This window comes from Varanus komodoensis, unplaced genomic scaffold, assembly GCF_004798865.1.
Source record: "Varanus komodoensis strain SLA01 unplaced genomic scaffold, ASM479886v1 scaffold51, whole genome shotgun sequence".
Classification (NCBI taxonomy): domain Eukaryota; kingdom Metazoa; phylum Chordata; class Lepidosauria; order Squamata; family Varanidae; genus Varanus; species Varanus komodoensis.
In genome coordinates this window covers 5,524,915-5,551,376 of record NW_025336100.1, presented here as the reverse complement: position 1 = coordinate 5,551,376, position 26,462 = coordinate 5,524,915, and the positions used below count along the sequence as shown (strand labels likewise).

The window sequence follows — 26,462 nt, the reverse complement described above, 5'->3', positions numbered from 1 at the left end:
TGTGTCATATCATGAGCAGAGGCATGTCATGAACAGAGCTGGCTGGAGCTGGGGGTCAAACTAGATGGCCCAGGAGACCCCTTCTGACTTCTATGTTTCTATGTCCTTGAATCAATGGTGCACCCTCCAGCTGTTTCAGTGGCTAATTTCAGCTCCCTGGCAAGGTGGTCACAGCTGGTATTTCACTTATTTCTTCAATGTGTTGCACGTTGTAAACAAGCTTCTGGGAGAAGAAAACTACACCACTGTCAGTCCTTCCCACTATCATGTAAGTTGTCCAGCTACTGGTCCAGGCCTACAATACTGTGATGTTTCCACAGCTGTTTCTCTTCCAGATACATGTGCCTAGGTAGAATAGGAGAACCAGAATCTAATGAAAGCCATTAACCATGTCAGTAGGGAAGTCAAACTTAGACTTCATTTCCCTGGGAAACTTGCTGCAGCATGCTTTCCAAATGGCAGTTCCCATACTCTTAAGTGGCATCCCTCTGACTTTTCATAGCACATTGGCAGGCCAGGCATCTTGTATTGCAGCACAGGGAAACTATGTTAGGACATTAATACCCAAGGAATACATAGTTGGAGTGGAGTCGGAATCTTGCAGGGTACCAGGGATGAGCTCATGGGTAGATTTTACCACCAGAAGGACCAAGACCAGATTTCTTGGCTGGGAAGGGATCTGATGGACTTGAAATATTGCAAGCCAGGCACTGTATATTTATGGTATAGTGGCTGTGGTGGGCCTTGCAGAATATGACTCAACCCATCTGGAGGTTCCTGGTGTTACAAAGAGGGATTCTTTAGTTCAGGAGTGTCATCCCTTCATGAGATGATAGCATACTATTTGAAGATGGGATAAAGCAATTCCACTGGCAGCAATGACCTTCCAATCGAGTGGTTTTAGTTGCCAGTTTGTTTTAAAATGCCATGATGTGCGATGTGACCACAGGCCTCTAGTAAATGGCAACCTGCTTGAACTTCTAAATGTTTTATTAAATAATAAATAAATAAACAAATATTTCTCCTTTAAAGATTGTGTTTGCACTGTGATGAGATATGCACATAGCCTCATAACAACATTTGCACTGAAAACCAGGGGAAAGGTTATCACACCTAGTAATCCACTGTTCACAAGTCTATAAGCATCCACGTTCTTCCTCAGGCCAAAATTATACACAAACTCGCTGCTGTGCTTAAGGTGTCTTCACTTCAGTAAAGGGACCAGTTTCCCCAGTGCCCCTTTGCTGAGATGCTTCTCTTGAGGAAGCAGGAGTTGATGAGGAATGGAGTGGAGAGGAGTCAGTGTCAACATTTTCTGCATGATCCTCATGCAGAATAGCAAGGGAGGCACTATAGTCCAAGGACTGCGTGTGGAACAGTACCTAGGACAACTGCTCTACACATTTATTGAAACCACAGATTTTGGGTTAGATGTTGGCATATGAAGGCAAGGACAATAGTAGAGGAAGTTGGGGATCTAGACAAAGTTGTTTTAGGGTCTAGACAAAATGAGGCAGCAGCTGAGGGAACAGTTAAGCAGAAAATGTGTGTGTTGGGAGAAGAAATGTATGGACATGTGTATAGCAAGAAATGGAATGTCTATGCCTGTGAGCCATTGCACTTTAGGGTTTATCAATATCATGGGTAGTGCAATGCATTTTAAAAAAAAATAACAGTGGACTGTTCTTACAGAAAAAACTGTTTCTAAAACTCCTCTTATGCTCTCACGTAAAGAAATACCACAGCGGGAAGGAAGAGAAAAAGAGAAAGACATATGCACCTTTAACATTGCTGAGTTTATTACATGCAGCTGGCTTACAAGGAGAACCAAGGGGAAAAAACAGGTTGAAATAAACAGCTTAGCTTGAGGGGAATGGGAAGAGGATTAAGCATGGGAAACCAAAGCTGACAGGAACAAGTCTGTTGTTGGGCATACAGAGATTGCCTGCATGAAGCAGCTATTTTTTATCATGAAAAATAAATGTGGGCAGCCACACCTAAGGTATACAGAACATGGCAACCAATTTTTGACTGTTCTCTTTAGTTTGCTGTCATGTCATATGAACCCAGTCAACAAGTGAAGACAAAGCTATGATTGACGTTTCAGGAGCAGTCCTAGTTACAGAGATAGGTGGAAAATGACCATTTATTTGCAAAAAAGAATTCCTGGTTCATTTTGAACACATAAATGCCCATAGACTACAACTGAGAAATTCAGAAATTTAGTGTAATTCTGCCTGGGCAGTTGCATAATCAGTTCAGGTTGCTGCAATTACAGGAATCCATGCTCTTTCTAGCTCAGGTTTTATTGCATGTACCCAAGGATGTTTTTCCCCTGCTGACTATTTTTTTAATTATCCTGCCAATGCAAATGAAATCTACCATTAATTATACCCCTATTGTTTTGGGGATGGAGGTGCTGCATTGTAGCTGAGCATGAGTACATCAGTTCTACAAAGTAATGTTCCATTAATGTTCTGCCTAAATTGCTGGGAATTCAAATGACCCAGAGCCTGCCTGGGAACATAGGCCCGCCTTTGCCTAAAGCAGAGTTTTACTCAAGGTTCACTCAAGAGCCAGAGTGCCACCTGGGAAACCACTTGGGTGGGGCATGTGAGTGATGGGCTTGGCTACATCCCAAAGTTGGCAAGGCCACATCATACACATAAACATCCATATATCATTTACACCACATATAAGCACACACCAGCCATGCACAGCTTTCACACACACATTGCTAAGCAAATCAGCTGAGGAGGGGGCTCATTTTCATTCTCACTGTGGCACCAAGCAGAGAGGTTTCAGCATCTTGGTAATGGAAATCAATGTCCCTGTTGGGCTCTGAGCTAGTTGGCTACAGATTGAAGATAAGCACTTTTCCCCAACTGGAGCGAGAGGGCTTGGGAAAGAAATTGACAGGCTGGATGGGGAACCCCATGGCCTGAATGTTTCCCATGCCTGGTGTAGAGGGAAGATAGTAAGTACTTTCTGAAATGTATGAACAGTTATGCTTGATGAGTCCAAGCATTCATCTTGTCCAGTATTCAATATACCCAACAGCCAGCCAGCCGACTGGTTAAATTAAAGCGAATAAACAGGTGAGGAATGTTTAGGGATGAATGATTTTAGAAGGACTGGCTAAAATCAGCATACTACAACATAGTGGTATATTAATTGCAAGCTAGTTTGTCATGAGTACAAAGCATAAAGATTCATGCTCTTCTTCATAGCTCTCAGACTGCATAATTTGTACTCATCGATTTCATCCTTTGTGTGATTTCAGATTGTTGATCTCTTGCTCACTCATGGCGCAGATGTTAATATGGCAGATAAACAAGGTCGGACTCCATTGATGATGGCAGCTTCAGAGGGACATTTGGGCACAGTACAATTCTTACTGGCACAAGGTTTATTGTAGTACATTACTACCTTTGCTGATGGAAATGTAACTTGATTGTATAACTGTTTCCAACATTGATTTTTTTAAAAAAAATACTCCCTGTGTTAAACATAACAGAAAGAATATTACAGGAAAAGTTCTGCTCTTCTCCTGATGTGTTAAGTTTGTCATAACAAAGGCAATCCTAGCTGTGTGTTATTTTTTAATGTAAGCAACCCATCTGGCAATTGATAATCCCAACAGAGCTGCACTACAGGATTATTCTGAATGTGTAGATAAGCCTTGTCTAGTTCAAGTTGCATTTGAATAAGTGTGTATGCACATATAGAACCCTGCCAATCCAGCAGTCACTCAATGTTGCCCCAAGAGCTGAAAAACTAGTATACCCTTCCTATAAGAAAAGCAGCAAGCTGCAAATCCATGCTCTGACAAGTCAGCAGCCTAGCAACAATTTCAAGTGGCAGCTGGTGGCAGCTTTCCAAATGTTAATGAGTAGGAATGTATGAGGAATCCATTTGGAAGTGAACTCAGCTCCCCAGACTGGTCTGCTTTGCAGTGGCCCGGAGTCCAAATACTTGGCAAACATGCCCAGCACTCATGGGGCCCTCACCAGGAAACAGGCTGCATGCATTGTGCAAGCAGAATCCTTCTGCTGCACCACAGGTGGGTGCCAATTGAGCTGCTACACTTGATGCAGAAGACAATTGGTTTCATAGGGCTCACCAGCAATGGAGTCTTATGCACCTACTGCATAAGCAGCATCTCTCTTTCACTCCACCTGCATCAGCAGTTTGTGCTGCTGCGGCTGACACAGAAGAAGGTTGCTCAGTTGCACAGCTGTTGTTCCATGAAAGTTTGTGGACTTCCTATCAGGTTGGTTTGCTTTCCAAGATCAAGCCACACACAAGAGAAAATTCATGAATGCTAGAGGGATGGATTCCGCTTATGTTCATCCTAACCCTAGTTATAAGGAGTATTGCAGAGGTCATTGTATCATATTAATGCACACCCTTTCCTGAGAACGTAACTGTAAGAAGTGCTAGGATGAGGTACATAAAAACCCAAGTGATACTGACAGACATAAGCAGTCTTGCTCTATTTTCTCCAGGCTCCTCCATTTCACTCATGGACAAAGAAGGACTGACTGCCCTTAGCTGGGCTTGCCTGAAGGGCCACCTTTCAGTAGTGCGAGCTTTGGTGGAGAGTGGAGCTGCTACAGATCATGCTGATAAAAATGGTCGCACTCCGTTGGATTTAGCTGCTTTTTATGGAGATGCAGAGGTGGTAAGTGTTTATTTGGGATATGTGGGATTCATATCTATGAGGAGAAGCAATATGACATATTTTTGAAGTCCAGAAGCAGCCCCACCATTAAGCAGAGTAAGGCAATTGCCTCAGGTGGCATATACTGAGAAGCACCTGGCCCCTGGCCATTCCTCCTGAACCTCCCAGGTACTCTTCCATGTTGGAGGGCAGAGCTGTTTGTCTCACAACTTGTCCTTCATGTGTCCTGAAGCTACTCTGCTACCTTCAGGTGCAGTATTGCGGGGGTGGACAGACATTTTAGTTTTTTACTTCCAGAGGCTTTTGCCAGCATGGCCAGTCATAGGAAATGCTGGGATCTAATTTTTGCCAATTTCTGCAGTAGAAAATCTGGTCCCAGTGCCAGTGTTGAAGTGAATTTCAGCTGCCAATCCAGTACACTCTTGTATGTGGAATGCGTGAAGTAGGCATGCTGTCCTTTCCTCAGGCAGGAAAACCTGGTGTTGGTCCTGGTGAAGCCTTCACTAAGTCACTGACAGATCGAGCCACTGTCTACCTTTACATTCCCATACCTCAGTAACAGTCAAGTTTGTTTGGAAACACACCACAAGTTAAATCAAAAATATGAGATAGGTCTATTCCTTTGTGTCCTACAGTATGTATTTAGCCTCCCATGTGATGGGATAGTTTTGTCCCTAATTTGCTGAACTAAATGACAGGCATCAAGTCAGACAGGAGGACAAGTCTGACTCCATAGGCACTGTTGCTCCTACTATAAATTCCCACGGTCTGTGCCATTTGTGGCATTTGTACCATAGCTTCACCCCATTTCTTGTCTGAAGAGGTGGGGTGTGCAGGGCTGATAGTGCACATCTGGCACAACACCAAAAGAAATGCAAATTCCTAGTGTTTAGGCCTACAGAGTGTGGGTTGACATAGGTGATTTCCTTCTGGGCATGGGGTTTGGCATGATGGCCTTTTGATTTCCTTTACCTCTAATGTCTTCTGTATCTGTAGTCAAGTAAACAAAGACTGAAAAGGATGTTGATGAGGAGCTTAACATCTCTTGCTCACACTATGGGACTCAAAAACATTGACTTAATTGCATAAATATGATGATTCTTTCTAGGGTAATGCTGATTTCGTTGCTTGATTGTTTGTAGGTTCAGTATCTGGTGGATCATGGTGCCATGATTGAGCATGTGGACTACAGTGGGATGCGCCCCCTTGACAGGGCAGTGGGTTGCCGTAATACTTCCGTTGTAGTCACCCTCTTGAAGAAAGGAGCCAAGATAGGTAGGCAGGAGTCAAAAGAAAGGAAGCCCATTTATTTGACTCTAGAAAGAGATCTTTCTTCCCAGTCTGTGTAATTGTAGTGCACTCACGTGAAATAGGCATGCCCAGTTTTGAAGGAATGCTGCTGTTTCCATTACCTAGCTCTTGGTAAGCTGAGGAAGTAACTCTTGATGAGCTCTTCCTCTGAAAACGTCCATCCGTTTGACAGTTGTGTTCTGCTGATATGTTGCTGTCAGCTGCTGCTTTCTTTGCTCTGTGGATGCTTCTAGACTTGGAGCATTACCTGCACTGTGCCCCTCCCTAAGTCTCTCACATCACAAGGGAATTTGCTGGTGCCTTGGCTGCTTTGCTGCCTGCCTCTCACTGCTGCTTTTTCCTTTTTTTTAATTCACCTTCATCCATTTTTTCTCCTTCTCCTACAACATTTTGTTTTCTCCTTTTCTTCAAAGGCTGTCAGACGCTACCAAGTCGCCCACGAGGTATACTTCACTCCTGTCACCATCCAGCTTGGTGGTCTGACAGTTCTGTTTTCTCTTCTATGGTTTTGACTGCTTGCATTCCCCTCACCCCTGCAACAAACACACACTTTTCATTTTTCCCACCTTCAAAAAATTATTTTTTCCTTACTGTTGCAGAGAATAACTTGAACTCAAGACTTAATTAACTTTTAAAATGCTGATTCTTTTCTACCTAAAGCTTTCTAAAATGCTTCATTGTGCCCTTCTAGCTGTGTATCTCCTTGCTTGATAATTAATTTGTGAACTATAAATAGTAAGAAGATTTTAGCTTGCAATCCTATATGTGTGTGCATGTGGAAGTAAGCCCCATTGAAATCAATGGAGCTTCATTTTGAATAGACATGCTTTGCATTATTAAAGGCCTACATCAGATAATTGTAGCAGTAGGCTCTTAGATTGTGCTGGAAGGGGAGTATACCTGGTCATCCAAAGAACTTCATGGGTATAAGCCCTATTTGAAGTGAACATTGTTCTGAAGCACTGAAGTTTTAAAAAACTCAATATTTTCATTTCATGGTAACACAAAGATACACACAGAAATTCTTAAGTCCAAATAGATCTGAATTGCTGTAATGCATCATATATCATTCTGTTTGAAATGCATATGGATAAACACCGTTCTCTTATTAAACTCTTTGATTTTTTTCTCCTTAAGCACTATCTGAATTCCCACCAATGCCAATCCGTAGATATTGGTGTCCTCTTGTGGGAATGACTCCAGCAGTTGTAAGTTATTTCAAATGAGCTGAAAGATAAGACTGCAAGGAGAAGGTGCCTTTGCTTTGAGACATCACATGAAAGCCACTCTTTTGTTGGGGCTGTACTGCAGCAAGTTGTTCTCTTCAGCAGAAATTTCCTTCCCCAAGATGTTTCTCCACCTTAGGTTTCCTCCCTTACCTCCTTTTGCATTGTATAAGTTTTTTACCCATCATGCATCCTGTACACCACAGGTCCAGCAACCTGGGCAATGGCCACCTCCAAGCCAGACATCATGGTTATCCTGTTGAGCAAGCTGATGGAAGAGGGGGACATGTTTTACAAGGTGAGATGGAAAACAGAACTTCTACCAAATAACAGTAGCTGAGCTTGTGTCTAGTTCTTTTGGTGTTGATACCCTGCTGATACAGTTGCTCCAAACTGCATCCCAGCTTTCACATTTAGAAAGGGAAACATTTCTAACACTTTGGACTGTAGAGGATGATTGAAAATATGTGAATGGTTTGGACAAAAATAAAAGAAAGCACAGGATGGCTGAATAGGATGTCACATGTATGGGGTTTCATTATTTTGCAGGGTACCATCTCCATTCCAGTGACTTAAAGAAGCTAAAGTGCATAAATTAATCAAATGACCAAGTATTTTTAATTGTACCTAATTTGTACCATATATATACATTGGATAATTTTGTACAGAATTTGGAATTCTGTCTGCAACTTCCCTACATCAATAAACATGATGAATCATTTTATCTTCCCTAATAATAAATGATCAGGATGAACTGATTCCCTGTTGACTAAAGATATGGGAGAAATTAATTTGTTTCCTATTTTAATACAAAGCAACCCGATTGGGGTTTCCTAAAAGAAAAAGTTAGTCCTTCTGCATTTGCAGTTCTCCTAATTGTGTGATGCAATTTTCCAATGACAAACACAGTTTAAAATACAATTAGCAATGAAGTAAAGTAGTATAAACAGCAGAAGCAGTAACATCAGATCATTTAAAAGATCCTAGCTGAAATAAAACTGTTTTAAGTGTATCATTAAAAATAAATGCAACTTTCTTCTGTTTTTAATACTCTGCATACTACATTTGAAAAGTCTCTTGTCCCTGCCAACAAGATTTCTGTCAACATGAAGAGCCTGAGAAATTGAGCAAGTTCTTAAGTAACTGGGAGGAGGCAATTCCTGAGATGCTCCATCCAATTCAAAGAACTTTAAAGGGCAAAAACCAGCAATTTAAAATGAGGCTAGACACAAACCAGGAAACAGCGAAGCTGACATAATATGGTCTATCCTACTATCTCAAATAGCTATCTGAAAGTGGCATTCAGGACCAACTCAAGTTTCCTGATTGTCTTCACTTGCTGTTCCACATAGAGTGCATTTCGATAATCCAGCCTGGAAATTCAGTAATCCAGCCTGGAACATAAACAGGACCAGACTTTTCCAGAAAAATATTAATTGGAGTATTAAGGTCAATGCAAATATAATCTCAATTGTGGTTAAGGCTTGTAGGGAAATGGTAGAGCAAATTTACAAGTGGAAGGGAGGATTCCACAATTTGCTTTTATTTGCTCATCATGGTTAGAAATGAAGTGTTATGTTTTCCCTTGACTAGACATACATTTTGTGTAGAATTTTAATTTTTAGCACAGAATATAAACATTAGACTAAGTGTAGTTAAGTTTCCCAATGAAGAGAACCCCTCTGGTCCTAAGAAAGTTATTCCAGGTATTAGACAATATCTGCATCTGGCTTGAATGAAAGTCAGGTAGTACACATAGCTAGAATAAGCAAAGCCATTCTCTCGTTCTTGAGGCCCAGATAGTCAGCTTGGTTTATTTTTGAAAACTGGAATCATTCTGCAGAAATCACTATTGTACAATGTTTCTCCCCTCCTCCCTGCTGATTCCATGGAAAATAAAAGTCATAACCTATTAGTTGCTTCTTAAAGATTTAGCATACTGCTGAAATAACTCAGCCCCCTTTCCATTTCATCTTAGCTTGCACATGGCCCATAGCTTATAATGGTTGGCTATGGCAAATCTAGACAGCATACTAAAAAGCAGAGACATCACCCTGCCGACACAAGTTCGTATAGCCAAGGGTATTGTTTTCCCAGTTGCAATGTATGGCTGTGAAAGCTGGACCATAGGCTGAGCACTGAAGAATTAAGGCCTTTGAATTGTGGTGCTGGAGGAGACTCCTGCGAGTCCCTTGGACCACAAGGCGATCAAACCAGTCAGTCCTAGAGGAGATCAACCCTGACTGCTCTTTAGAAGGCCAGATAGTGAAGATGAAACTCAAATACTTTGGCCACCTAATGAGAAGGAAGGACTCCCTGGAGAAGAGCCTAATGCTGGGAACAACTGACAGCAAAAAAGAAGGGGGTGGTAGAGGATGAGGTGGCTGGATGGAGTCACTGAAGCAGTTGGTGTGAGCTTAAGTGGACTCTGGGGGATGGTGGAGAAAAGGAAGGCCTGGTGGAGTGTTGTCCATGGTGTTGCAAAGGGTCAGACATGACTTCGCAACTAGTAACAACTGAGAGCCAGTGTGGTGTAGTGGTTAAGTGCATAGGACTGGGACTCAGACGATCTGGGTTCTAGTCCCCGCTCAGCCATGGAGCCAACTGGGTGACTTTGGGCCAGTCACAGACTCTCAGCCCAACCTACATCACAGGGTTGTTGTTGTGGGGATAAAATGGAGGAGGAGATGTAAGCTGCCTTGAGCCCTTTGTAGGAAAAAGGCAGGATATAAAGCGAAAAGTAAATAAACAAACAAACAACTGTACTTCTGATAGGACCAAATAGCTAATTTTCACCTCCTCTTCAGAATACTTCTTTAGGCTGGTTCTGATACTGATTTTCTTTCAAAGTTAAATAGGACATTGGATAAAATCTGATTCTTAATGACATTTGAACAATTTTATCACTCTGAATGGAATGTCAGGATGTGTAAAGGTTAGGGCAAGGTTTGCACACATGTTCAAACATTATGTAGACATAAAGGTTTCAAGATTTGAGTGATGTTTTCCATTGTTATGTCTGTAAGACGAACCTGGCCTCCAGATTCACCTCAAAGGGCTTATCTGTGCTGGATCGTCTGACACCTTGCTGTAGAGAAAGACACTCCAAACTTCAAATACTGGATAGATGAGCGGAAACACTTTTAGGTGCCACACAAAGAAATTCAAGATCAAAAGTATTGCTTTAAGAATGAGAAATGGACTGAGGGAAAGGCAGACCCATTTGGAGATTGAGAGTGTGTTCTAAACATTTGCAAGACTGCAAAGCAAGACTGAGTAATGAAAAGTCAGCGTAGATCTGACCAAGGAAGTAACATTGTTTTCTAATTTCTGTTATAAATATATACAATATGCAAAAGGATCCCATGCATAGCACACTCACATACAAATATATGTATGGTCTGCCCCAGGAGACTGATGGAATCCAATGGATTTCTGAATGTTTTGGGGATTTTCCAGTGAACAGAGCTGGTGATCCAGCGAAGGCCCCAGCCTTACTTGCAGAACAAGATGCAGAGAATCATAGACCAGATCACACCTTAGTGCAGTCTGCTCCTTGGTGTAATCAGAGGCTACAGTTGATGAAACAGACTGGATGTTGACTAAACCACAAATGGTATTAGCCGCAAAGGAAAGATCACCAAACATGTTCTAGAGCACATAATTGTGCTCCTTGTGGCATGCTTTTGGATGGTCCAGTGCTATTTTGGAAACAAAAATGACAAATCTAAAGCTGTCCTTTTGGGACATACCGTGAGAAGGCAAGAATCACTGGAGTAGACAATCATACTAGGGAACATCAGAGGCAGAAGAGAAAAGAAAGACACAATATAAGATGGCTGGACTCCATAAAGGAAGCCACAGCCTTATGTTTACAAGAGTTGAGCAGAGCTGTCAAGGACAGGGAATTCTGGAGTGCAGCCCGGTTAATTCCACCCAATCTTTCACTGATTTTTTGATATCATTGGCCATGCTATCCTCCTGGACTGACCTTGTGGGATAGGTATTGGAGGCACTGTGTTACAGTTGAACTGTGTCCTGCCCACAATATTGTTTAATATCTATATGGAGTCAGTGGGAATAGGCATTAGGGGATTTGAAGCTTTGATCCCCTTGACCATTCTATCTCCCCCTGACAACTGACTCAGGAGAAGCTGTGCAAGTCTAAGATTAGTCTCTGGGCCCAGTAATGGGCTTCATGAGGGTCAATAAACAGAAGTGAATCCTGGTCAAATGGAAGCCCTGTGGATGATTGTTTCCTTAGTTCTGGGGAGAGGTTCCTTGTCTGTTCTGGATAGGGATGCACTACCTCTGAAAGATCAGATTTGTAATCTCGAGGTAATCCTACATCCATTGCTGCTGCTGGAGTCTGAAATGATTGTAGCTGACCAGAATGCCTTTTACTGTCTTCGAGTGTGTTTGCCATCCTATGACCTCTCCTGGACAGGTATATGTTAGTCACAATGATACAGGCACTAGTAACCTTGAGGCTAGATATTTATTTCATTTCTATACCACCCCATAGCCAAAGCTCTTTGGGCAGTTTGCAGCACTGCATAAAACAGAATAAAATAAATAAATCTGAATGATAAAATGCAATATAAATATCATTTAAAAGCATTAAAATGAATTTTAAAATTGGCTTAAAACAGCTGAAAATACAACAAAAGACCCCTTAATGATGAAGTGGGTCTTTAATGGCTTCTGCATAAGGGGCTGTCTTGACCTGGTGCTGAAAGGGTCTGCAGTAGGGTGGTTGTTCCAAAGTTGGGGAGCCACCACAAAGCCGCTTTCCTCCTTGCTGCCACCCTTTGAGCCTCCTTCAGCATTGGCACTTGGAGGAAGGCTTCAGAAGTTGAGCGCAGTATCCATGTAGATTGAGGCTGGGAGAGGTGCTCCAACAGATATTGCAGTCCAAGCCATGTAAGGCTTTATAGGTTAAAACCAGCACCTTGAATTGGGTCCAGAAGCATACAGGCAGCCAATGCAGGTGTGCCAGAACCAGTCTTGTGCAAGTCCCAGTTATTAATCTGGCTGCTACATTCTATACGAGCTGAAGCTTTGCAGCAGTCTTCAAGAGCAGCCCTTCACAAAGTGCATTGCAGTCTTCTGGTTTAGATATTACCAGAGCCTAGATTATCAGATTGGTGCAGTTCTTTCTGTGTGAGGCTACCCTTAAGGCTGCTCCAGAAACCAGAGCTAGTGCAGAATGCAGCATCTCGGGCGTTGTCAGGAGCTGCTCCTTTTCATCATGCACCCCTCTACTGAAGAAGCTGCAGTGGCTGCCTATTTGTTACCTGGCCAAATGAAAGGTTCCAGTAGTAGTGTGCAAAGCTGTGAACAACTGAGGAGAATGCTTTCTTCGTGACCTCTGGGCACTGAGATCATTGGAGAACTTTCTCCTTGTAGCTTCACATGGGCCTATGACCTGAATGGAGGCCACCAGGAGACCCTTCAGTGTAGCAACCCATTTCTATGGAATTCTCTGCCTTGGAGGTCAGGCAGGCACCAACACTATGCCTTTTTTTTTTTTTTTTTTTTGGTACCTGCTGAAAACACCTTTGTTCCAGGAAAGCTTTTTCATGCTAATGAGCCACAATGTTAATGTTTTTACTATTTTATCTGTTTTATCTTTTTACTGTTCACTGCTCCAGAATCTGCCTAGGTACAGAGTGGTATACAAATATAGTAAATAAACAAACACACACAATAATATTTTAAGAAGACAGATAAACTGCATCCAAATCCATGTAGATTTCACCCTTCAGTAATGCACAGTGAGCTAAATACATATTCTATATTTGTTACTGCTATTCATCCCTGACATTTAGTGAGAAAATGATTTGGAAAGTCAAGAAGGAAGTGCATTTCTTTGCCCATTTTCTGGTGGTTTGTTCTCAAGCAATACTACATTCATCACTGATACTTTTCTGTTGGAGCTATTTTTATGCAAAATAATTGTATGTTTGAAGGTTTACTACTTTATGGTAACATCTCTGAACACAGGAACATAATCAGTGTGGTTTTGGCGTGATGCTAATTGTGTGAATTTAATTAAAAGGGGTATTTTTTTCCAAAATGTTAATAGTAGCTGCATGGAGGGTAACACGTTCAGGATCTTTCTCTTTGCCACACCCCTAACAAAATCACTGCCCCCTCTTCCACAAGTTGTTTTGCATCATGAAATCTTCATTGGTGCCAACGGGGTCAAAACAGCTTCAAAAGGGTGCATTTTTTGGTCAGGGCCACAACAGAGGGGAAAAAACTAAACTTCTCCTTCCTGCCCTCCATGTTCCTAAGCTATCCGCATGTACATGTGAGTGCACGCGTATACCACACAGCTGTTGGTTACACTTTTAAAAAACATGCACACTTGCTGCATTCACACAATTAATGTCACATGGTTATTTTTCCTTTATTCATAGATCTGAAAAATTTGGAACAGAAATGAAGGTGCAGAGAGAAGAGCAGAAGGGGATTGCCTTGGCAGCAACAGGCATAAGAGTTAGAAAGGGGGAGTGGCAGGATGGCAGATTGGAAATGACATGGTTTATTGGATTCTTCATATTCTGGTGGAGTTCTATCCAATTTGCAGGTCTGGGGCATGCAGGAAAAGACTTTTTCTGTTAGCCCCACACTCTGTTTCTATATTAGTCAAGCTGTTAGCATTTCAAATGTCACCACAATTGGAAAATCAGGCATGGGTGACAAGAAAACAGCAGCTCTGCTCCAACCCATATGCCAGACTGCTATTCAATAAGGAAGGCATCTGAGTGCAGTTTACATGACAGCTGGGCATATAATACTGGTAGGGTATACACTGGTTCCCTGCCTGTGATAAGATGGTCAAGTATATATGGCTGGCTCACCTCAGGCACCACTGTGTGGAATGGTTCTGAACCAATTTCCAGTAGCCTGATATTCTGTGAACTAGTCTTTATCATATATTTACTATTTTTAATTAGTCCAGCTATGAAAACGCAGCAGTTCCTGTCCTAAATATCTCTCCCTCAGAAACTCTAAGTGCAGTTTACATGACAGCTGGGCATATAATACTGGTAGGGTATACACTGGTTCCCTGCCTGTGATAAGATGGTCAAGTATATATGGCTGGCTCACCTCAGGCACCACTGTGTGGAATGGTTCTGAACCAATTTCCAGTAGCCTGATATTCTGTGAACTAGTCTTTATCATATATTTACTATTTTTAATTAGTCCAGCTATGAAAACGCAGCAGTTCCTGTCCTAAATATCTCTCCCTCAGAAACTCTAAGACATGGATCCTCAAACTACGGCCCGCAGGATGGATCCGGCCCGCCATGGCCATCCATCTGGCCCGCCCCTCTGTTCGCTGCCCACGCGTGCACTTGCTGCACAGGCAGGGAGGTGGTGGCTTGCTCGCTCGGAGATGGTTTTGGACTCACTGGGAGATCTCCGAGCAAGCGAGCTACTGCCATGCGTGCCCGATGGCGCCTCACTGGCCTGTGCCCCCAGGCACTCCCACCTCACCGGCCCGCGATGGTCACCGCAGCTTTTCAACTGCCCCTCTATTCAAAAAGTTTGAGGACCCCTGCTCTAAAAGAATGCCAGAAATGGATTTGAATAATTGACTCTGGATTATTTGCATGTAGCCAAATTGCATATGGAATGACAGCTGCCATGCCATGCTTATTTCGAGAACCTGTTGTAGGCTGAACCATTCAGGCTTGTGCAGGTGTTTTCATAGGTTGTTTTGAAATAGAAAACTCAGTGGTGTGTTTTGACTTATTTGCCATTCTACCAGAAAGGGAAAGTAAAGGAGGCGGCCCAGCGCTACCAGTATGCTTTGAAGAAGTTCCCCCGAGAAGGGTTTGGAGAGGACTTGAAAACCTTCCGAGAGCTGAAAGTGTCATTGCTTCTCAACCTCTCCCGATGTCGGAGGAAAATGAATGTAAGTGGCCTCCTTTTCAAAGCCCCTACCTGGACATGATCCTTTCCCAGGACCCTCTCCTGTTCCTAACCACTCCCTAAACAAACCCCAGAATCCTGGAATGGCCTTGTAAACCTCTACCTTTTTGTAACCTGGTTGTCCTTCACAGAGCACTGGCGTTTTATAGTTCTGAAACAGCCAAGCAATAGTCTTAAGATGCATTTCAAGCAATTGAAAACTCATCACTATTTAAAACAAACATCAAAAACAAACTGCTGTTATAGCTGTCATTGATTTTTTAAAAAGAATTCTGTGTGTGTAAAGATTGGAGAAGGATGGTAGATTTAAATGCTGTCTTTGCCTTCTGAAGCTCTTGCTTTCTCTTGGAACAGTGAGCCACAGTTAAAACACACATACTTGAAACCCTGCACCCTCCTGTCTTCCTCATGGAGCTGGGCAATATCTTATGTTAATCACAAGCTGATTGTGTGTGTGTACATATGTATGAGAAAGAGTGCTGTTTATGTTGAGGAACCAGTTTAAAATGACTCAAGTATATAGAGATCAGCATATAGTCACATTATATATATGTAGATGTATGGATGCAGTGTGCAAATGCTGAAAGGAATAGACAGGTTTTCCAGCAGAAAAACTGATCACATGTGTGAATGGTGGCCACAGATCTGTGAAAGAAACAGTATGACTTTATGATGACCTTTCATCTGCAAGTACTGGGGTGAGGTGCTCCTTACTATGAAGGAAAGAAAGCAGAAATTAATAATATAAGTAAAAACAGGCACCCGAGCTCTGTATAGCCAAGGAATGGTTTCCTCAGTTTTTCCTTTGCCCATGCCTTCTTTTTTATGGATTACACAAAATTCAGATACATCAATGCTTGTCCTTTCTTGGAATTTAGCAAGCGCAAGATGACATGCTTTGCTCTAAAGATAACTTACACGTGAATCCTTGCACTCTCTGAAAGAACATGGGAGAGCCTAGGGGTTGTATTGGGCCACCTGGCCCCTGCACCTCACTCCAGACATGCCCCCTGCTGCCTTCAGTGTATTTAACTGAGGGACGTGGAACACTGACACGGAGAAACTCTACGCATGTTCTCAGGTACATACAAAAGAGACATTTGCACAGTCACTGAGTGCACATTTTTCTGGGGCACTGGGATCATGGCCAGCATTCTGTCAATGTGGAAGAAAGCCACATTGTACAACTCCAGGATGCATTCTCTCATCTACCTTAACAATATGAGAAGAACACAACAAAACAGTCTAAAAGTTGTATAGTTGACTCTCCATCCAGCAATGGCCAGAATCACCCAGGTCGTGTCTTTAAATTGACAGTGCAGGTGCACATAAAACAAGAGCTGCCAAATCAAAAGAAACATGGAGCTTGCAGAGCTTTTCAGAGATTAATTGATAGCAGGCAGATTTGGAAACTTCATGGGAAATAGTCATCACACTTACAGACCCAGCTAAGGAGTGTATAACCTGTGTGTTCACAAAATAGGGTTTAATCTCTCAATACCAGCTATCTGTGACATTATGTTAATGTTGGAAAATACTGAATCCACATACAAAAATATGTCCATGTCATATTATTTTGTTCTTCCCAAATTCTCTGTGTGTGTATATATGCAATGACTTATCTACGCACCTATTGTAATGGCAGGATTTTGGAATGGCGGAGGAATTTGCTACTAAAGCACTGGAGCTGAAACCGAAATCTTATGAAGCTTACTATGCAAGAGCAAGGGCCAAACGCAGCAGCAGGTGAGAGGAGAGCCAGAGACAAATGAAAGCTTCTGTTCTCCTGAGGTTTGGGTGTGACACACACCAAAAATGTCCCCATTCCCCACAAGGAATAAAGAGCAATAAAGACTGGCCAAAGGAAACTATAATGGCAGGCTCAGCACCAACCCCCTCCATCACACTGAACACCTTCCACTGTTCCCAGTCTAGCAATGTCATAAGTTAGATTATGGTGTCTTCAGAGTGCTTTGCCAGTGCTAATGTTATTCAGATCACTGAAGCATGTACCAGGTGAGCTTTGGAGGACAGGGTCAGGGGTTAGTCAGAAATTCCTCTACACTGTGAGCTAAGGTTAGTTGTTGTACCTGAGATGGGGTGAGAATAGCTGGTGCACAGGAGGGCTGAAATGCTGAATTCATTGCAGAACTTGACATTTCAGCAACTTCTCACCTCTTTGTGTAGCTCATAGAGAAGATACCTGTTGTGAGTGTGTGGAGCTTTGGTTTGCATCAGAGGTTCTTTTATATCCACCCATCAGTGTTGAGCTAAAAGCCCTGCAGTTTAACCTCTTAGCTCATTGGACAGCACACTGAGCTGTTAATATACTCTTACCTGGTTCTCTCCCTGCTGGGAAAAGGTTTCCATTCCAGAGAAAAAGCTCTACTGAGGGTGCAGCCCAATAAGGTGACCTGCAACCTTCCAAAGTCAGAAAGTGATGGGCCTCCAAGCAGGAGAAGTGCAGAGAGGATTGCCTCTGCCCTCCCCTCGTCAAAAACCTCTAGACGGACAATTTCGGCTGTCTGTTTTACCCATCCTCATGAGGAGAGGCTGAGCACTGTGTGGATTTGGCAGCAGCCCCTCCCCTCCCCACAAAAGAGTTGTGCTTGCTGGGGGGGGGGGCTGGAATGGAGGGCTCTGAAGGTGGAGTTCCAACTGCAATATCAGAAGGTAAAGACTCCACACTTTTCTATGGCCAGCCTGCCAGAGCCTACCAGCCATAAGATTGTGCCCTGGTTGAGCAACATTGTCAGTGTTACATTTTTCCACTTTTTATACTCTTTGATTTGGTTCTGCATTGTTTGCAGTATGTTGTTCAACAGCATGGCAACCAGGTTCCTTTCTTGGATTGTTCCACATTTAGTTTCTTGAGATTCAGCACAGCGAAAGAAGCCTCGCCTTGCCTCCCCTCGCCTCGCCTCGCTTCACCCTGCCGCGCCACACCTCGCCTCACCTCTCAGCATCAGCAGTCAGTATAGGTCAAACTGTTAGGGGATTCACAATTTGTGTGTTTTAAAAAACACATTTTTGTGCTTTAAAAACCAAACAAGAAAGCAAAATGTATGAAGGGTGTAGAGTTTTTCTACCAATCAGAACCACATTCAATTAGATGACTGTTTTGTTCAAATGCTACCAGTGTCCCTGTAAATGACAACCCACCTCCCCCAAACTACCCACCCTTCTCTTCCTCAAAAGATAGCCAAAGTCCTTGTGGACTTGTGTCAGGCACTTGCCCCTTCCTTGTTCCCTTCATTTCCAAGGGCACAATCCTCAGCACAGAATAGTTGGAGGAGCAAAGCTACAACTATCCTCCATACTCCAAAGTTGCCTTCCCTATTCTCTTCATTTCCAAGAAAACAGTGTTGAAAATATTCCAGAACTACTTCTGATGTGGAAACATTGTATCTTCTGCTATAGAATGGAAGAAACAGCCAAAAATTGAAGAATCTGGTTTACAGATTTGAAACAGCCTCCCTATCATAACTAACAATGTTTTTCTTTGTAAGAAACTTGTTGCTTAAGGAGTATTGAATCTATTCCAATCCAGAGTAACTTTGGTTCTTTTCTTTTGTCCTTTCTTTTGGATCAAGCAGACAGTTTTCAGCAGCACTGGAGGACCTGAACGAGGCCATCAAGCTTTGTCCGAACAACCGTGAGATCCAGCGGCTGCTCATGAGGGTAGAAGAAGAGTGCAGGCAGACACAGGTGCAGCTACAACAACAACCTCTTGTAGTATCTGAAGCAGAAACACATCATGAAGAGTTGTATGAAGTGCAAGACATCTTGGAAGAGGAGTATCTTGAGCAAGATGTAGAAAACATTTCTGTTGGCTTGCAGACGGAGTCACAGTCCAGCCAAACACTGCCCGTCATCCAAAGTCCACCCTCTTCCCCTGCCCATCGGGACTCAACCTACATCTCCAGCTCACCACTTGGTTCACATCAGGTGTTTGACTTCAGGTCAAATAGTTCTTTGGGATCACCAACAAGGCAAGGGTACCAGCCCACCTCTCCAGCACTCTCCCCAACACATCAGAATTCCCATTATAGGCATAGCCCCCCACACACATCTCCTGCTCACCAGGCCTCTTACCATTTTAGCCCACCTCCAACTGGTAGCCAAGGGAAAGAATATCAAAGTCCACCTCCTTCACCTCTTCGCAGAGGCCCTCAATACCGGGCCAGCCCTCCTGCAGATAACATGAATGTCTACAGGGTCCAGTCTGGCTCACCAGTGCGATATCAGCAGGAACCCAGCATCAGTCAGCTTCCCAGTCGGCCAAAATCTCCACTCTCTAAAATGACACAGAGGTCTTTCCAGATGCTTCCACTACCTGTTGCGGTCCCCCAGCAGGGGATCAGGTTGCAGCCCGCCAAGGCACAGATTGTCCGAAGCAACCAGTCGGGTTCAGCTGTGCACTGCAGTACCGTGATTCCTACAGGCACTTATGGCCAAGTAGCCCACTCAGTGGCCAGCAAGTACCAACCTGCATCAACAGAAATAGCTGTTGGCCAAAGTCGACTGGTCTACCAGAGCTCCATTGGAGGGATTGTGGGGGATGGGAGGCCAGTACAGCACGTCCAAGCAAGTCTCAGCGCAGGAGCAATCTGCCAGCATGGAGGGCTGGCTAAAGAGGATCTTCCACAAAGACCTTCCTCTGCCTACCGTGGTGGGATGAGATACAGTCAAACCCCACAGATTGGGCGCAGCCAGTCAGCTTCCTATTATCCAGTCTGTCATGCAAAGCTTGATCTGGAACGTTCCTCCCTACCATCCAGCCAGCTTGGTTCCCCTGACATCTCTCATTTGATACGAAGGCCCATGACAGTAAACCCTAGTGAAATAAAGCCCCATCCACCAACTCCAAGACCTCTGCTTCATTCCCAAAGTGTTGGCCTCAGATTTTCCCCTTCTAGCAATAGCATCTCATCCACTCCCAATCTGAATCCCCCATTCCGGCCTTCTGCTTCTATTCAGCAGATGGAGATTCCCCTTAAGCCAGCTTATGACAGGTCATGTGATGAGCTTTCCCCAGTCTCTCCAACACAGAGCAGCTACCCCAGTGAGCCCGCCCGCTCCAGGACCACACCTTTCATGGGAATCATCGATAAAACTGCCCGGACTCAGCAGTATCCTCATCTACACCAACAGAACAGAACATGGGCTGTATCTTCAGTGGATACTGTTATAAGCCCCACATCTCCTGGGAATATTCCTCAGCCAGAAACGTTCAGTCCGCCTTCCTCAATCAGCAGCATTGCCTTTTATAACAAAACCAACAATGCACAGAATGGCCACTTGCTGGAGGATGAATATTACAACCCACATGGGATGTTGGCCAATGGCTCCCGAGGAGACCTCCTAGAGAGAGTTAGTCAAACCTCTTCATATCCCGATGTTAAGGTGGCCAGGACACTGCCTGTTGCGCAGGCATATCAGGACAACCTCTATAGGCAACTTTCCAGAGACTCTAGGCAAGGACAGACATCCCCTATCAAACCAAAGAGACCATTTGTGGAGTCTAATGTGTGAAAAGGACCTGTATTGGAGTAAGAGCGTAGTGTTTTCAGCACACATTTCCCAGCTGAATTCCCATATTACATTGCTGTTGTTCCTCTTTCCAGTTTAAAATCAAAAATCATTCTTTAGCAGACCACCAACCAGGGTTTTTCCTGTAATTTCTGTGTGATGACAAGGCAGTCCAACACATGCTCCAAACCCTTTGCTACACACAGCTGACCTCAGAAAAAGCCAGCATTTATTTCAGTTTTCAATTAGGCATGTTATTGAGGCTGACCCAGAAAGATTCTGTACACATTCAAAGGAGGTAACCAGCTCTTTGGGGAAGAAAAGTTAACTTCAGAAACCTAAATCAATTTTATTGCAGGCTTTACATTTCCTCTAGAATACCGAACCTTTTTTGCTTGGAAATTTCATTCTTCATTCAGCATACAATATTTAATTACGTCCAAAGAGCATTTACCTGCACAGAATGGGTTTTTTCCCCAATATTAATGAGGAGCTATGCATAAAAACCATCCTGCGTCTATCTGATGTAAAAGGATTGAACATTAGTCTTCAAAATTCATGATTCTAACATTTAACATTCTTGCATGCCAATCTGTTGGTACAGACTACAATGGGTAACACTATTTTGAAAAGCATGCTCCAAATTACACTGCTTTGATTTTCTGTGAGGGATTTTAACAAATATTCAGGGAGAAATCAGAGTTTTCTCCACTTCAGCCAATCATTGGGCAACTACCTTGATCTGTATATTGGACTTCAGTCCATTGTCTGGTGGGCCTGTCCTCTTGATAGAATGGCATCTTACTGATTCACACTCCAGGTATTGTTCCCATATTAGCAACATTCAATTTTAAAGAATCTGGGATGTCTCAGAGTTATAAAGCAATTTTCCCAAATGTTGGTGGATTTCAATTCCTGGCATCTCTGACTATCGGCTAGGCTTGCTGAGGATGTTGGGGCTTGTAGGCCAATGACATCTGGGAACCCAAATTTGGAAAAGGAACTGAGAGAGAAAACCAGAGTTATTGCATTTTCAAGAGAGCAGTCATGTTAGCAAAATAACAACTTTAAAGATTAATGAATGTATTATGGAACAACCTTTAATGGACTTTAGCCTGCATCCTGAATCTGATGATATGGGCTATAGTCCACAATCACTTATGCCAGCATAATTGTGTTAGTCTTTAAGGTGCCACAAGATTCCTTGTAGAATTTTTACAGACACTCCTATAGTTGATGCTTTCATCCTAGATTCAGTATTAGTGCTCTTGTAGCAGTGCCTCCCAGAGTAGAGATGCTTCAAGGCATCTGGGTATTTCTTTCCTGCAGATAGTTTTGGAATGAAACACTTTATTTCACTCTTCACTGTTTGTAGCACAACTATAATTTTGATTATCTAAGTCAAAGGCGGGCAGACGCTAGATCTTCAGATATTTTAGATTTCAGCTCCCACAAGCCCAGGACCACTGGTAGAGGGCCCCAATATGTTCCCAGGGTCCCAGATCCTTTCCTCAGATCTCTAATTACCCATGGATACTAATGGATTTTTTGTCTCAGGTTAATTCACATGCAAGGGACAACTTTTAAGCAGGGTTTTAGCTAGGGAAAGAAGGTGTTGACCCTCATTGCTCATGCAGTTTCTGCGCTCAATCTTTCTGTTTGTGCCAGGTAGAGGACTTTTCCTAAGCTAAATTGATAAATGGGGTCTTGATTAATAAAAATTTAAGCCCCTAAAAATCTTACCTCTGCATGGTAATTAAACTTAGGGGAAAAAGGGCCCTGAACCTTTTCAGAGTGTAGCAGTGCCCCTGCAGAAGCCCCTGCCAAAGGCCAAAACATCTGGAGAAGGTCAAGTGAAAAAAGACAATGACAATACAGAAACCTGAGGTGAAAAGCACATAAGGGAAGAGGCAGGAATTATCAAGAATGCTTTCAGTCTGTGCCACTTTTGGTTAGCTCAGGAAGGTATGACTTGACACCACTGGGGAAGGGATGGCAAGACTACAAACCTATATAGGAGACGAGAGAACATCAGAGATAGAGGTTGTCCACATGAGCTTGAAGATGGCATAAACACAAAGCAGTGCAAATTACACTTTGCTTTTTCTGCATTATGATCAGAGAGGAAATTTTACTGCTGGCTGTAAACTAAGCAGGGTAATTTCTCTCCACACCAGGATTGCTCAGGAATGGATAAGTAATCTCTTAGCTAGCCCTAGTTGAAATAGCAGTTCATTTTTATTGCTAAGATATTTTAAACGGCACAGTTTTTTAAGCATAAAGCAGCCTTCTGTCAAAGTACACATACTTTGCTTCATGATTTATATTCAGTACATACCTATTTTTTTGTTCTGTCATCACAAGTTCCTCTGTATAACCTGAAAAATGATAGAAAATATATTTCTATTAAATTACAAGGGTTGAAATTTCAAAAACCAGGATAATAGATTCCATACTTGAAAACATTACAGATACTTCCTGTTTTAAGATCCTGGAGCTTAGAGAGACAAAGATTAATGAAACAGTTTAAGGAAATATTTTTGGTTGGTTCTCTTAATAGGGGTTGCCACACTTGTTTAAATGCAAAAAATCCAGACTGTTTCCAAATATTCTATTTACTTTGAATTTGGTCCTTCGTTAGAATTAAAAAAAAAAATCACAGCTCCTATTGATTGCATTCCAAAATGCATTTTGTGTAATAGAAAAAACACATAGTGGGAGAAGAGGAGAAGTATTCAGCTATTGGTGTGCTAAGGCATGTTGGTGTCTGGCAAGCTCAGACATTTGCAAGTACTTTTTTTTCAAGGAAGGGGGCATGTTTCAATTCAAATATTGTTTTAACTCAAACATCAAAAGAAGTTATGTTTCTTTTAATATGTATATGTGAGAGAGAGGTGAATGAGGAAGTTTTAATAAATTACTCAAGACAGAAGAGAGAAGGTGTAACTCCAAATTTGCTTTCCTGGAATAAATACCACCCCCCACCCCATACATTTATGTCCTAAGGAAGTTAAAAAGGAGGGGTTGATGAACCTCCTCCTATATGGAGGGATCCTTCATCTTAAGAATTCTGTGTCAACTTAGAAATGTTTATAAATACCAGTTATTGAAAACTCTAGAATGTGCACCACACAAGATTAAGTTTCTCTGTGTTAAACAGTGATTGCAGGAGGAAGAGGGTTAGATTTCTGCCCCTGCTTTGAGACTACTTGTATCATGCCAAAGCTAGAACCTATTTTGCTACAACAAATGGTCATCAAAATAATGGTTAATACTTTGTGCCTTTTGGCAATGATAAAAATATTTGTACCACATCCATTGGTACAACAGGAATAACCGATATGTATTACTCTGCCTTTCTTGATAAAATAGAACAACAAGCAAATTTAGCTTCCTCTGTCATGTGCGAAGCAGAGCAATATCGCTGGTGTCATGCTGCTCGTCTTTAAAGTTGTAAGATTCTTGTTGATGGCATGCTTCAGTCTTTAATCTGGCTGTTTTACTCTGCTCTTCACTGCCACAGGGTTTACAGTTACTGTACCTGTTTACATTGATCAGTTAGCAAAAGAACTGGCATGCACATCCAAAATGAGGTTTCCCCTCTCCTACCCCCAACAGTATTATGACATGATTTCACAGGATTTTTGCACTGATGGGTTTGCCACCTGCTATATCTGTACGTGGGGTCCACTTTACAGTTGTGGTAAATAAATGTTACTGATGTCTTTATTAGAAACACAGCAAAACAGCCCTTTCAAAGTAATTAAAAGCATTAAATCAAATATATAGCACAAGTATTAGCTGTTGCATTTAACATCAACAGGTGATTTTTTTCTCCAGTTTGAAAAGGAATGTTTGAGAGCTGTGACTTACCCAATTGATCTCCTAGCAATTCTCTTTAGGGGCACCTGAGGCTTAGTTGTCGCTTTTGGTTAACAAGGAATACATCTTGGCTGAAATGGAAGTGGCTTTGTCTTTCCTAGAATGTTTGTTCTCTCATCTTAGATTTTGTTGAGTCATTGTGTCCTCTCTTGAAATACAATGTGATGGAACACAACATATTTTTTTCACTGCCCTTTCTGCAATTTAAATGCCTTTCTGCAAATTAAACATCTGAATTTTTTTCTACTCAGGAAACTATGATAGAATGGCTCACACCACAACCTCGAGGGCTCCCATACGGGTTAAAAAGAAAGGCCATGCAAAAAATACTGAAGTACTCCACACACAAGACAAACTCTCAATCTCTAAACTGGCGTTTAAGTGCGCTTTTTATCCACCCAGTCAAGGAAACCATATAAACCAGCTTCTTGAATCCATCAACATTTCTGCTTTCAACGTATGCGGGTTTTAACAAAGCCCTCAACTGTTGCTGCTCTGACATTGCGAAAGAGCGTTTACTTGCCCACTGGAAGACTCGCTCTGAACTAGAATCTAGATGCTGGCTTATGGCGAGTCTTCAAGCTGGGCCTGGGCTTCTCTACACGAGGCATTGTGCACTCGGGACCCTTCACTCACAGAATCTGGTAGGACCGTGACACGACGTCTCCATCCTCCAGGTCTCCCCGCCTCATTTTGTCGGCCTATTTGCGGCTTAATAGGAATAATAAGGTATTACTTTGTAAAGGCTGAAATAGAAGCGCTTCTAATTCAGAAATTGCGTTCTACTATAGCACCACCTTGTGGTTGTATAAGTCAACATAGAGGAAGCGGAAAAAGTAAAAGAAAGCGTGTCAATTACGCGCCCTCAAGCAAAGAAACGGAAGAGGCCTATTTAAAGGCCCAAGTTAAAGGCTTAATGCAGAGAGGTCTATACTCAAGTTCTCTGGTTCTGAGGGCCAAACTAGATATGGCACCCAATCAGCCTCCAGAATGTAAGGAAAAGGACTTTTAACTCCCTTCCAGGATCCTGACAAAATTGGCATTTTACAAAACTGTCAGTTCTGACTTTCTGTAAAATGTGAACTGCTTTCAGCAAACGAGAAGCAGGGACAGAATAGAAAGATAAAGTTCCCCTCATCACTCTCCATGGTCCCTCCATGCCTACTAGTTACATAACAAAATATGCTTGTTAAATGTATTTGTGTGATTAATATCAGAGTGAGTTTGGCTATGAGTCAGCTTTACATCTAGGATTTTAAAAATATTAATTAAAGCTGACACCTAAAAAGAATTGCTATCAGCTCCAAACCATGGGATTGATTGCTAAATATATTTCAAGCTCTGCTTTCATCCATGGGAGACATCTGCCAGGTTTGTGCATGCCTCTAATGCAGGTTGTAAGACATGTCTTCACAGGGCAAGTGCTGTTGTTTTTAAGAATTTCATTCACACATAGGAATTTTAAATGAGAGTCCCTGAAGATAAGCATCCTTCTGCAGTTTCAGAAACAGAGACATGCAAGGGGTAGGAGAACATTTCTTTTACATTTGAAGCCTGTAGAGGTTTTTTATGCATTTATTATTTCAATCTTTAAAGAATGGACTGTGGAGAAAGAGATTAAGTCTGCGCATATTCTAAAAACCAGAGTCACTTGCTTGGCATTGGGTAGAATTCACAAACTGCAAATTATTCCAGAACCACACAAAAAGTAATCTTGTAGAAAACCAAAGTACCAGCTTTTGGGGGGCCTTACATAAAGTAATGAACATCACGGTGTGCCTAGAAATTCTTCTTTTGTTATGGTAGCCCCTTGAAAACTCTTGGCTGGCAGCTTGCATCCCCCCCCCCCCCCCCCCCCCCCCCCCCCCCCCCCCCCCCCC

The 26,462-nt window shown here is 42.5% G+C and overlaps 1 protein-coding gene across 4 annotated transcripts in view; it reads left to right on the top strand.

Moving 5' to 3' along the window:
* TANC2 (tetratricopeptide repeat, ankyrin repeat and coiled-coil containing 2) overlaps positions 1-26,405 on the top strand; it is a 331,148-nt gene extending 304,743 nt beyond the window's left edge. For all 4 annotated transcript variants that reach the window (XM_044447243.1, XM_044447244.1, XM_044447242.1 and 1 more), the window contains 7 exons: positions 3,284-3,407; positions 4,509-4,684; positions 5,827-5,959; positions 7,428-7,519; positions 15,005-15,151; positions 16,814-16,914; positions 18,765-26,405. In XM_044447243.1, coding sequence (XP_044303178.1) covers positions 3,284-3,407; positions 4,509-4,684; positions 5,827-5,959; positions 7,428-7,519; positions 15,005-15,151; positions 16,814-16,914; positions 18,765-20,703 — 2,712 coding nt within the window. In that variant the 3' untranslated portion in view covers positions 20,704-26,405. The remainder of the gene's footprint in view (positions 1-3,283; positions 3,408-4,508; positions 4,685-5,826; positions 5,960-7,427; positions 7,520-15,004; positions 15,152-16,813; positions 16,915-18,764) is intronic.
* The last annotated feature ends 57 nt before the right edge of the window (positions 26,406-26,462 follow it).